This window comes from Myotis daubentonii, chromosome X, assembly GCF_963259705.1.
Source record: "Myotis daubentonii chromosome X, mMyoDau2.1, whole genome shotgun sequence".
Taxonomy (NCBI): domain Eukaryota; kingdom Metazoa; phylum Chordata; class Mammalia; order Chiroptera; family Vespertilionidae; genus Myotis; species Myotis daubentonii.
Genome location: NC_081861.1, coordinates 107,575,008 through 107,587,081, shown reverse-complemented (window position 1 = coordinate 107,587,081; position 12,074 = coordinate 107,575,008). Strand labels below are relative to the sequence as shown.

Genomic DNA, 12,074 nt, shown 5'->3' with positions numbered 1-12,074 from the left:
TGATATATTACAATAAAAAGTTTACATAAAGGAATGAAATTCTGCTCCTTTGAAACTCATATCATCCATCTATTCATCATTAGCACTATCATCTGCCTACCTCCTGGTCACTTCATCGCAATTAAAGATTAAGGATCCTAGTTAAACTCTTAGTCTATACTCCAAATCCTGCCATAATTCTAAGTGACTTTAATGTCCATGTGGTCAAACCATCCAAATACCTTACTTCATTGTTCTTACCTCACCTCCATAGACCTTTATATGCTACCCACTCCATGAGAACATGCTGAATTTACCATTACTCAGAACATGTTATAGCTCAAACCATAAACTCAACAAGCTTTTCTCTGAATAGAACCTCCTGTTACAACTTTGATTTCCTCACTGCTCAACTCTTTTGTTTTTAATTTTCACCCAAGGATATGTTTTTATTTAGAGACAAAGGAAGGGAGAGAGAGTGAGAGTGAGAGAGAAACATCGATGTGAGAAAGAAACATCCATCAGTTGCTTCTTGTACATGCCCCAACCGAGGATGGAACCCACAACTGTTTTGGTATATGGGAAGATGCTCCAACCAACTGAGCCACCTAATCAGGGCTCTAATCCTATTTTTTGAGTTAATAAAATTATGTACCTTAAAAAATGTTTTGAAAGAATTAAATGATCCAAAATGGCAGCCGACAGGATGGCAGTGAGCAAGATAATGACTGTCGGGGACTGGCGGACCAGGCTCCCCTGGCCAGGCAGCCTCCACTACCGCTGAAATCTCTCCCAGGGCGGCCAGCTCTGCCATCTTGAAGGGGTGAGCAGCTGTGATTGGAAGCCCAGCCTTACCTTCACCCGGGGAAACCTCGGGTACCACCCAGGACCCTACAGCCACAATGTTCAGGGACCAACTGCCTCAGCTGCGAACCCATGAACACCAAGACTCCAGCCTCCCTGGCCACAGGTGCCTAAAAAGTTTGTTCAGGGGGAGACAAGGTGGAGGCTGAATAGGCGGACAGATCCTGCACCTTCTCGCAGAGCAGAAGAAACACCTGAATCAAATAACATCCACCCGAAATTGGCAAATTAAACACAGTTGGTGAGGCAATCCGTGGACAGAAAGGTCAGAGAGCACCTGGAGAGAGGTGGGATAGGGGATCTGTGCTAGAGAAAGAAACACACGCAACCAGGACTAGAGTCTCAGAGGGAGACTGTGCCCCACCAAATCCGTGGCCCTTTGGGTCAGTGTAGCCCTCGAATGTGGAAGGGAGTCCATAGGGCTGCTGGTAGTGGGGGGACTCTAGATCTAAGCCCACAGCCATGGGAGACTACACCCAGAAAGGCAGCCTGAAGTTCTATACTGGCGACGCAGTGCCGGGGGAGAAAGATGCGAGGCAGCATGGGTGCTCTGTCTTTATAACTTCCTTACTTCTACTTGCTAAATGCAATAAATAGGATCTTTCAATTAAAAACACTAACTGAGACTGCAGAGGAAGGTGGTTTTGGTGGAAACTGGGGAGCAGAATAGGGAGAAACGAGCAGGAAGCCAGCTCTGGGACAGTTCGTCCCTCCAACCCTGAACAGACATTTTTCTCCTGAAGACCAGGTTCCTCCTAGCAGTGCAGCCCCACCCAGTCTAAAGTACAGAAGGGAAAGGAAGATTCTAAATACCCCCAGGGAATCCTGGGGGACTGGGTTGAGGGGCCAGTTGGTATAGGAAACTAATACAGCAACACCACCACCTAGAGGCCATGTCAGAAATAGATGCTTGTGTAAATATGACTGAGAGGAGGCAGAAAAACAAAGTGGGGAAATTGATCCCACCTGATTGAAACCAAGATTGTGGCATATGACACACAGGAGTGGTGGGTCACTGGGAACTACAACATTGCTAACTACTTGACAGGAAACTGAGACTTGGCAGGCAGAACAGTAGAGAAGGGTCTTAAACCAGCCCCCATGGGACACTGAAGCACCACTGAAGTGAACAAACTTCACTACTTCACTTTTTTATTTTTTATCTTTTACTTAAGAAACTAAAATTTTATTTTCACTTTATTTTTATTATTATATTTTAATTTATTATTATTTTACCATTTTCTTTTTAATTTTTTAGATTAGTGTTCTACATTCTATTTTTATATTCATTTTTATCATTATTTTACTCTATCTCATTTTTTTCTTTATGCCAACTTTCTTCCTCACTTTTTGCTTTTTCATCCTGTTTCTCTTCACCTGTTCCTGCTTTAGTTGTTCTCTATCCTTTCTTCTTACTCCCTGTTAAAAATTGATCTTCTTTATCTGCTTTACTGATGCATTACTATTAAAGTAATCTCTCTTTGCCTCCTCATATATTTAATTTCCTCTCCCCTGCTCCAAGTCCATGTACACTTCTCTTTTCTCATTCTTCACTAGCTAAATTTTTGTTTCTTTCTTCCTTTTTTCTTTCTTTCATTTTTCTTGTAGTTGTTTGTTTAAATGTTTGTTATTTTGTTGTTTTTTATGTTATGATTTTTGTTTTTCGTCTCCTTGCTTGTTCTTTTCTTCTACTAATAGCTTAATTAGTTTCAGTCACCAACTCAGGCCTATCTCCTCTCTAGTCTCCTGTTCCAAAAATAGATGAATACAAAGATAGATTATAAATTTTCTTTTATATATGTATTTTTTATATTTATATTATTTTTTAATTATTATATTCTACTTTTTATTATTTTCTTTACTTTTCTTCTTATACACTCATTCTCCTTCTACCTCCTCTATACTGAAGTGGAGCCATTTCCCCATTCATTCAATTCCTTAACCTTACCTTGTGGAAATAAGCTCTGCTTCTTCAGATTCAGCTTCCCTCCTTCTTTTCTGGCTGTTTGTTGTTTGCATTTTTTGGATTAGTTGTTGGGTTGTATTTTTTTTTTTTTTTGCAGTTTTCCCCCATATACATATATTTTCCCCTTATTTTTTCTACTTTTTTTTTCTCTCTTACCTTTTTCCTTTTCTCAATATCATATTTTGTGCTCTTTTCTCTCCCCTAATTCTTTTTTCTCTGATGGTCACCGTTATTTGGGGTTATTGGTATCATGAACACATTCATGTTTTGTGGCCCTTGTATTGTTGCCAGGAGCCGGTCCATCCTTGCTGTTTCAAGGGACCTGGCATATATGGCATACTGTTCTTAATATGTTTGCTCACCTTCTTGGCACTATGTGTTTTAACCAAGGTCACCTCTCTGAGAAAGGTTGTTTCCCCAGGTAGGGATTTTCCCCTGAAGTTAGGGAAGGAATAAAACCTCTCAACTAAGTGCCAGGTGGGTAATTAATCACTTTAACTACGAACAATCATGCTTAAGCTACATAATCTTTACTCCCTGGAATGGAGATAAGAAATGCCCTAACCTTTGGAATAGAGATTGATAGGATTGGAATCAACTGGTATAAATACAGATGTAACAAGAAAATAGTCACACAGAACCTAGACACAGAACCTAGACACAGAACCTACACAGAACCTAGAGACAGAAGAACTTCGCTGGAGAGAACATGGCAAAAGATCCTGGACAGAAACTGGATACAGAACTTAGAGACAGAACCTAGACACAGAACCTAGCGAGAGAACCTGGCTGAAGAACCTAAAGGCAGAACCTGGCTACAGAACCTGGATAGAACATGGCAAGAGAACCTGACTAGAACCTGGTGACCGAACCTGGCTGGAGAACCTGGACAGAACCTAGCTAGGGAACATGGCTACAGAACCTGGCTGGAGAACCTGGACAGAACCTAGCTAGGGAACATGGCTACAGAACCTGGCTGGAGAACCTGGGGAACCTGGCTGGAGAACCTAGCAAGAGAACATGGACACAGAACCTGGCTAGAGATCCTAACCAGAACTTCGCTGGAGATCCTGACCAGAACTTGGCTAGAGATCCTGGCTAGGCTGTTGATCAACTGACCGCTGTCTCTGTTTAATTCCTTCTTTGCTGACTCCGTCCACACCTTTGGGGACCCCTGGACCTACTGGGGTTGGACCCCAGCATATTGTGTCTTGTTGAGTTGTATTTTGTACCTTTAAGTCAGTGGGGTAGAGAGTGAGCCACATAACCAGACAACCTGAGAGGAGTGAAAATGGGGAGACAAAGAAACAGCCCCCATATGGAAGAAAAGGAGGAATCACCAGTAACGAAAATAAATAAAATGGAGGCAAGCAATTTGTCAGAGAAAGAATTCAGAGCAATGGTCATAAGGATGCTGAAAAGGATGGAAGACAAGTTCAACAACATGTGTAAGAACCAAGAGGAAATGAAGAAGAACCAAGAAGAAATGAAAAATGACATCATTGCAATAAAGAACACAATGAAAAGCATCAACAGTAGACTGGAAGAAGCTGAGGACCGCATCAGTGAGCTAGAAGACAAGGTAGGAAAAAACACCCATGTAGAGCAGCAACTGGCAAAAAAAAATTAAAAACAGGAGGAGAGCCTAAGGGAGCTGTGGGACAACACGAAATGAAACAACATCTATATAATAGGGGTGCCAGAAGGAGAGGAAACAGAGAAAGGAATAGAAAATCTGTTTGAAGATATGACAGAAAACTTCACTGATATTGGGAAAAAACAACTCACACAAGTCCAAGAAGCTCACAGAGTCCAAAACAAGATTAACCCAAAAAGACTTACACCAAGACACATTATAATTAAATTGGCAAACGCCAACGACAATGTAAGAATCTTAAAGGCTGCCAGAGAGAGACAGAAAGTTACCTATAAGGGATCTCCATTCAGACTATCAACTGATTTTTCAACAGAAACCCACCAGGCCAGAGAGGAATGGAATGAAATATACAAAGTCATGCAAAACAAGGGTCTGAATCCAAAAATACTATACCCAGCAAGGCTATCATTCAAAATTGAAGGTGAAATCAGGAGCTTCACAGTCAAATAAAGGACTAAAGGAGTTTATTACCACCAAACCAGGAATGCAAGAAATGCTAAAGGGATTGCTGTAAAAAGAAGAAATAGGTAGTGAAGAAGGATCACAGGCACAAAGAATAAAAATGGTGACAAACAAGTACCTATCAATAATACCTTTAAATGTAAATGGATTAAATGCCCAATCAAAAGACATAGGGTAGCTGAATGGATAAGAAAACATGACCCCATATATCTGCTGTCTACAGGAGACCCACCTCAGAACAAAGGACTCACACAGACTGATAGTGAAGGGATGGAAAAAAAAATTTTCAGGCAAATTGAAATGAAAAAAAAAAAAAGCTGGGGTAGCAATACTTATATCTGACAAATTAGGCCTCAAAGTGAAGGCCATAACAAGAGATAAGGAAGGTCACTTCATAATACTAAAGGGAGCAATTCAACAAGAAGATATAACTCTGGTAAACATATATGCACCCAATACTGAAGCATCCAAATACATAAAAAAAATTCTGGAAGATATCAAGGGAGAGATAGACAGCAATACAGTCATATTAGGGGACTTTAATACCCCGCTAACACCACTGGATGAATCCTCTAAACAAAAAATCAGAAATGATACATCAATCCTAAATGACTCACTAGACCAGATGTAATTAATTGACATCTTCAGAATATTTTACCGCAAAGCCACAGAATATACATTCTTCTCAAGTGTACACAGGTCATTTTTAAAGACAGACCACATATTGGGATACAGGCAAAGCCTCTTCAAATTCAAGAAGACAGAAATCATATCAAGTATCCTCTCAGATCACAATGGCATAAAACTAGAAATCAACTACAATAAAAACAATGAAAAAAAATCCAACACTTGGAGGCTAAATAGCAAGCTATCTACACTAATAAAAGAGAAACATGGTAATTGGCGTACGACCGCTACCCTTTTCATTGGCTAATCAGCGAGATATGCAAATTAACTCTCAGCCAAGATGGCGGCCGGCAGCCAGGCAGCTTGAAACTAACATGAGGCTTGCTTGCCTCAGTGACAGAGGATCGTTGGAGGAAACCAACGTTCCCCGCCTGCGGATGCAGGCCTCTGAGCGGGCAGTTTAAGAAACATTGTAACAAATACCTCGGGACTTCAGCCAGCAGATTCGCAACATTGTAAGCAAAGGCCAGAAACCTACTTTCACCCAAGGAGGCCTAAGAGCTGGAGCAAAGCCTCAAGGCAAAGCTGGCCCAGAATTAAAAAAAGAAGAAGAAGAAAAGGAGCGGTTGGGAACTTCAGTCACTCCCAGCCTGAAAACAGCCCTCAGCCCCTCACCCAGACTGGCCAGGCACCCAGTGGGGACCCCCCACCCTGATCCAGGACACCCTTCAGGGCAAACCAGCTGGCCCCACCCATGCACCAGGCCTTTACCCTATATAGTAAAAGGGTAATATGCCTCCCGGCACCGGGATCAGCATGACAGGGGGCAGCGCCCAAACCCCCTGATCGCCCTGCGGCTCTGTGTGTGACGGGGGCGGGGCCCCAACCCCCAGAGCAGCCCTGCTCTGTGCCTGATAGGGGGGAGCTCCCCAACCCCCCCCCACGGGCCCTGCTCTGTGTGTGATGGGGTAGAGCCATAACCTCCCCATCGGCCCTGCCCTGAGTATGAGAGTGGTGGCGCCCCAACCCCCTGATCGGCCCTGCTCTGTGGGTGATAGAGGGCGGTGCCCCAACCCCCTAATGGGCCCTGCTCTGTGTGTGATGGGGGCAGCGCCCCAACCCCCTGATTGGCCCTGCTCTGTGCGTGACAGGGGGTGGCGCCGCAACCTCCCCATCGAACCTTCCTTGAGTGTGACAGGGGATGGGGCCCCAACCCCCCCATTGGCCCTACCCTGAGCGTGACTGAGGGTGGCATCACAACCTCCCAAGATGCCCTGCTCTGTGCATGACGGGGGGCGCCCCAACTCCCCAATTGGCCCTGCTCTGAGCCCGACCAGGGGCTGCACCTAGGGATTGGGCCTGCCCTCTGCCACCCAGGAGCAGGCCTAAGCCAGCAGGTCGTTATCTCCCGAGGGGTCCCAGACTGTGTGAGGGCACAGGCCAGGCTGAGGGACCCCACCCTCCCCCCCGAGTGCACAAATTTTTGTGCACCGGGCCTCTAGTTAAACAGTAATTGATGAACCTCTAGCCAGGCTCACCAAGAAGCAAAGAGAGAGGACCCAAATAAACAAAATCAGAAATGAAAGAGAAGTAACAACCGATCCCACAGAAATACAAAGGATTATGAAAAAATACTATAAACCACTCTATTCCAACAAAATGGAGGAACCTCCATACTGTTTTTCATAGTAGCTGCACCAGTCTGCATTCCATGCAAGGGTTCCCTATTTTCCACAACCTCTCCAACACTTGTTATTTCTTGTCTTATTGATAAAAGCTATTGTAACAAGTATGAGGTGTGATCCCTCTTCTGGGAATCTTATTCTCCCACCCCATTTTTTTCCCTAACATATGTATTTATTTTTAATTTTTCAATTACACTTCACATTCAATATTGTATCAGTTTCAGGTGTATAGCATAGTGGTTAGACATTTATATAACTTACCAATTGATCACCCTGGCAAATCTAATACCCACCCATCTGGCACCATACATAGTTATTACAATATTATATATTCCCTATGCTGTACTTTACATCACTATGACTATTTTATAACTGCCAATTTGTACTTCTTAATCACTTCACCTACTTTAAAAATTTTAAAACACACACACATATATATAATGTAATACTACTCAGTCATTAAAAAGATGAAAAATTGCCATTTGTGTCATCTTGAGAATATTATGCTGAGTAAAATAAGTCAGAGATTTCACTCATATGTGGGATATAAAACAAAAAGCAATAAATGAACAAACAAAACAAATATACAAACAAGAAAACCAACCCATAGATACAGACAACACAATGGTGGTTACTAAAGGAGAAGTGGGTAGGGACGTGGATGAAGAAAGAAAAGGGAGTCAAATACATGGTGAAGGAAGGAAACTAGGCAGTGAGTATACAATACAGATGTCATATTATAAAGTTCAACACATTTAATTTATATAATGTTATTAACCAATGAAACCCTATTGAATTTAATGAGAAAAATTCTACTAAAATCTAGTAAGACAATAATTTTTTTTTAAATAAGTCAGCAGGAGGAATTAGCAATTCTTATTCTTTAAGGCTAATTCCACATCAGTGTTCCACTATCACATCTATTCAACAAGATCTAATATTTCAAGCTGTATGTAAACTTTTTTCAGAATTATACCAACCTTCCGGAATCCTCCCTACCTTACTCTTTGGATTAAACTCTGGGTTTTCAAAATTAACACAGATCACCCTTTTGGTACTTTGGCCTCACAGGTGCTTCCTCAAGCTTAAATCGCATGATCTGGACTTAGATCATGCAATTTCAGATCCAGCTCTATTGCATACTACTGTTTGACTGTGGGCAAGTTACTCAACCTTTCTAAACTTCAGTTTCCTTAACTGTAAAATGCTCACAAAAAAAGTACTTACTCAAAGGGCCACTGTGAAACGTGAGAAAATTCACATAAAATGCTTAGCATAATGCTCAGCACATTAAATGTTCAATAACATAGCTGGGATTACTATTACTATATTTCCTTTTTACTAGTTCTTGGCACAGTTCCCCTTGTCTCCAAATCTGCTCAGGTCTCCTGACTTTTCCCCCCAGTTTAATTGAAATATAATTAACATACAGTTTCCTGACTTTTTAAAATGAAAATACATTTAAAAAATTTGCCACCCCTTCCCAAGATTTATTCCATTCACCACAACACTCCTCTAAAGAGTAATATATACCATCCTTTCAGAAAGATCAAGGATTACTGGAAAGATCATGGATTTTGGAGAAAAATATATGTGTGTTTGAAACTGGCTCTTCCACTTATCAGCTCTATGACTTAGAGCAAGCACTTTTTCTAATCCTAAATTTTTTCATATGTAAAATGGGGATGTTACCCATTTCTTGGGGTCATCAAGAGAATTAAACTGAAATAATATACGTAAAGCAGCTGATAAAATTAGGTGCTAAATGAATGCCAGTTTCAAACCCCTTATCCTTTCCTTAACTCCAAGCAATTTTGGCTCTCCCTCTTCCATTTTACTCATAGCTCTTTATCTCATTTCAGCTCTCATTAGCATTATAATTTTGGGCAATTTACTTAACTTTTTAAGCATTAGTTTTTCATTTGTAAACTGGTGATCATAATATCCACAACATAAAGATGTCTTGAGAATTAAGTGAAATAACATGTAATTTAGCATAGTGCTTGGCCTTGTTGTAAGCACGTGATAAATGGTAGCTACCAGCCTGGTAGGTGTGGCTCAGTGGTTGAGCATCAACCTATGAACCAGGAGGTCCCAGGTTCAATTTTCGGTCAGGGCACATGCCCGGGTTGTGGGTTCGATCCCCAGTAGAAGGTGTGCAGGAGGCAGCTAATCCATAATTTTCTCTTATCATTGATGTTTCTCTCTCCCAGCCTCCCCACCCCATCTCCCTTTCTCTCTCTGAAATCAATAAAAAATATATTTTTTAAAAAATGGTAGCTACCAGTGACTTATTAATGGCCAAATAAAAGGACTGTTCAACTCTCTCCTTTAGGCTTCAGTGACAATGTACTATTCTGGTTTGCTCCTGAGGCAAGGCAATTATCTTCAAATCACAGTCATTTATGTTACATGTTGCATCTTCACTGCTTAATACCTTTTATCTTCATTGTCTGGCACTTATTTATTCATGTAGAATTTATTGAGTACCTAATATAAGTCATACCTGTGCTATGTACTAAGAATACAAAAAATAATGTTGTAAGAATTGTCCTCAAGTAGCTTATTGTTTAGAAAGGTAAAACATTTGAGTAAATTGTCTATTACTTGCAATGTGGTAAGTCCTAAGGTAAGAGTATGCCCAGGGTCTTCTTGGAGCACAATGAGGACTTATTTAAATTAGACTGGAGGCCCTGGTCAGGTGGCTCAGTTGGTTAGAGCATTGTCCAGGTACACCAAGGTTTTGAGTTCGATCCCTAATCAGGGCACCTACAAGAATCAACCAATAAATGCATAAATAAATGAAACAACAAATCTCTCTCTCTCTCTCTCTCTCTCTCTCTCTCTCTCTCTCAAATCAATCAATCAATAAATTTAAATTAGACTGGAGAGGTGGTTCAGGAAACTCTCTAGAAAAAGGCATTTTGTGCTTAGCATACATGGAGGCAGTACACAACTATCTGTTAAATGAGTGAATGAACTATAAACAGGAAATATCTAGATGAGGATGGGAAATAGCACTTCAGGTCCAGAGGAAGAAAGGGAAAAGACCTGGAGTACAAATGTTAGAAGAGTTCTTGAGAGACAGGAGGTGAAGCTCTAGAGTCAAGGCAGGGTGTTCTGGATATAGGAGTCTGACATGACCCCAGAGGACAGGTAATGGAGTGCCAATAACAGTTTTTAAGTAGGGGAGGGGCATAATCATATTTGCATTTTAGTGTAAGTACTACCCTGCCAGTGAAGGGAAAAATTGATTCAATGAGAGCCAGGCTAGAGACAGTGAGTCCAGTTAAAAAGGTGTCCTGATAACTCAGCTAACTATAAGAAGCAGAATTGCAGAAATGAAGTGAGAATAGCGAATCAAGCCAGTTATTGAGCTAATTTAAAAACTAACTGAAGTGAATTATTCATATTTGTATCTACTAAAAGCAATTCACTTAAAAACTATAATCCACTTCAAATATAGATATTTCTCAACTACCTTATTGTTATTGAAACCTACTTAGGGAACTGAAGCTAGCGGCCAGCCTAGTCACTTCCTGTACGCAGATTCCCAAGTAGCACCTTTCCCCATACAGAACTCAAAAGAAAAAGGCTTGTTATTCAAACTCGGAAGTTAACAACAGTAATACAAACTTGTGCACTTCAGAGAGCCTTGAGATCTGTCTATCCTGGTCTATTTCACCCCAAATAACATTTTAACAAAGTCCTTCAAAGGGTCAGGAGGCCCGATCCTGAGCACCCCCACATATGCCCAGGATTCTTTCTTTTGTTTCAGATCAAGAGCCAAAAGTCTGCCGCTGCTTGTCGCCCAGCGGGGCATTTTCACCCAGCAGTTCCCCATTTTTCACCGTGCCGCTGTAAAAACAGTCAAACGCAAGGGATTCAGGAAAGAGTACTCCCCGGCTGAGAAACCCCTGAAGGGGAGAGGCGGGGTGTCTTCAGGTTTCAAACATTAAAAGATTCCCAGATCTTGCCAATTCTCTCACAACCCCACCTCCACCCCGCCTCTTGCTGTGGGGCGCCCTTCTGAAGTTAGAGGGCTCCCTTCTATAGTTACCAGAATGCTGTCTGCCCCTAAAAAAACTAAGCAAGTTTTTGTATGTATGTCTGTGTTTTTTTAACTTACCCTTACGGCCGCCATGTCTGTGACCCTGTCACACCCAAGTTTTCAGACGGAGAGCAAAGATGGACAAAACGCTTCAACTCAGCTCCCTTCACTACAGCCCCGCCTGGTTACGCCCCTTGTCTGCCTGCTCCCGCCCTTTCTCCGCCCTCCAGAGCTTCATGGGGAAGCTGCTTCACAATTGGTCCGCTGCGGTTCGTCCCTATGGGAGACTGTAACCCTGATAAATCTTTTCAGAATATTCTCCGTAGCCTAGTTAAAAGTTACTTTGTTGGGTACAGAAGTTTTCATTATGTTCGTTGTAACAGATACATGGGATTTATCTAGATAAGGATTTAAAACTGAAATCCGGCCCTAACCGGTTTGGCTCAGTGGATAGAGCATCCGCCTGCAGACTGAGGGGTCCCAGGTTCGATTCAGGTCAAGAGCATGTACCTCGGTTGTGGGCACATCACCAGTAGGGGGTGTGCAGGAGGCAGCTGATTGATGTTTCTCCCTCATCGATGTTTCTAACTCTCTCTCCCTCTCCCTTCCTCTCTGTAAAAAATCAATAAAATATATATTTTTTAAAAAACCTGAAATCCGGCTGCCTTAATAAATAACTATATAGTCACAAAGAAAATGTTACCTCTGCAATAGACTTGCAAGTTCATACATTCTAAAACTATGTCACTAAGCGCCTAATGTATGCCAGGCACTCGTTCAAGG

At 41.8% G+C, this 12,074-nt stretch overlaps 1 protein-coding gene across 2 annotated transcripts in view; it reads right to left on the bottom strand.

The window, feature by feature from the left end:
- The window catches only part of APOOL (apolipoprotein O like), a 104,450-nt gene extending 92,965 nt beyond the window's left edge, over nucleotides 1-11,485 (bottom strand). The window contains exons 1-2 of one of the 2 annotated variants that reach the window (XM_059679115.1): nucleotides 11,370-11,387; nucleotides 10,743-10,820 (exon numbers count right to left, since the gene is read on the bottom strand). Coding sequence is in view for 1 of the 2 variants with exons in the window: in XM_059679114.1 (XP_059535097.1) it covers nucleotides 11,370-11,384 (15 nt within the window). In the remaining variant the exon portion in view is untranslated. Of the gene's footprint in view, nucleotides 1-10,742; nucleotides 10,821-11,369 lie in introns of both variants that reach the window. The other variant, XM_059679114.1, reaches the window with a different exon arrangement.
- Between the last annotated feature and the right edge of the window lie 589 nt (nucleotides 11,486-12,074).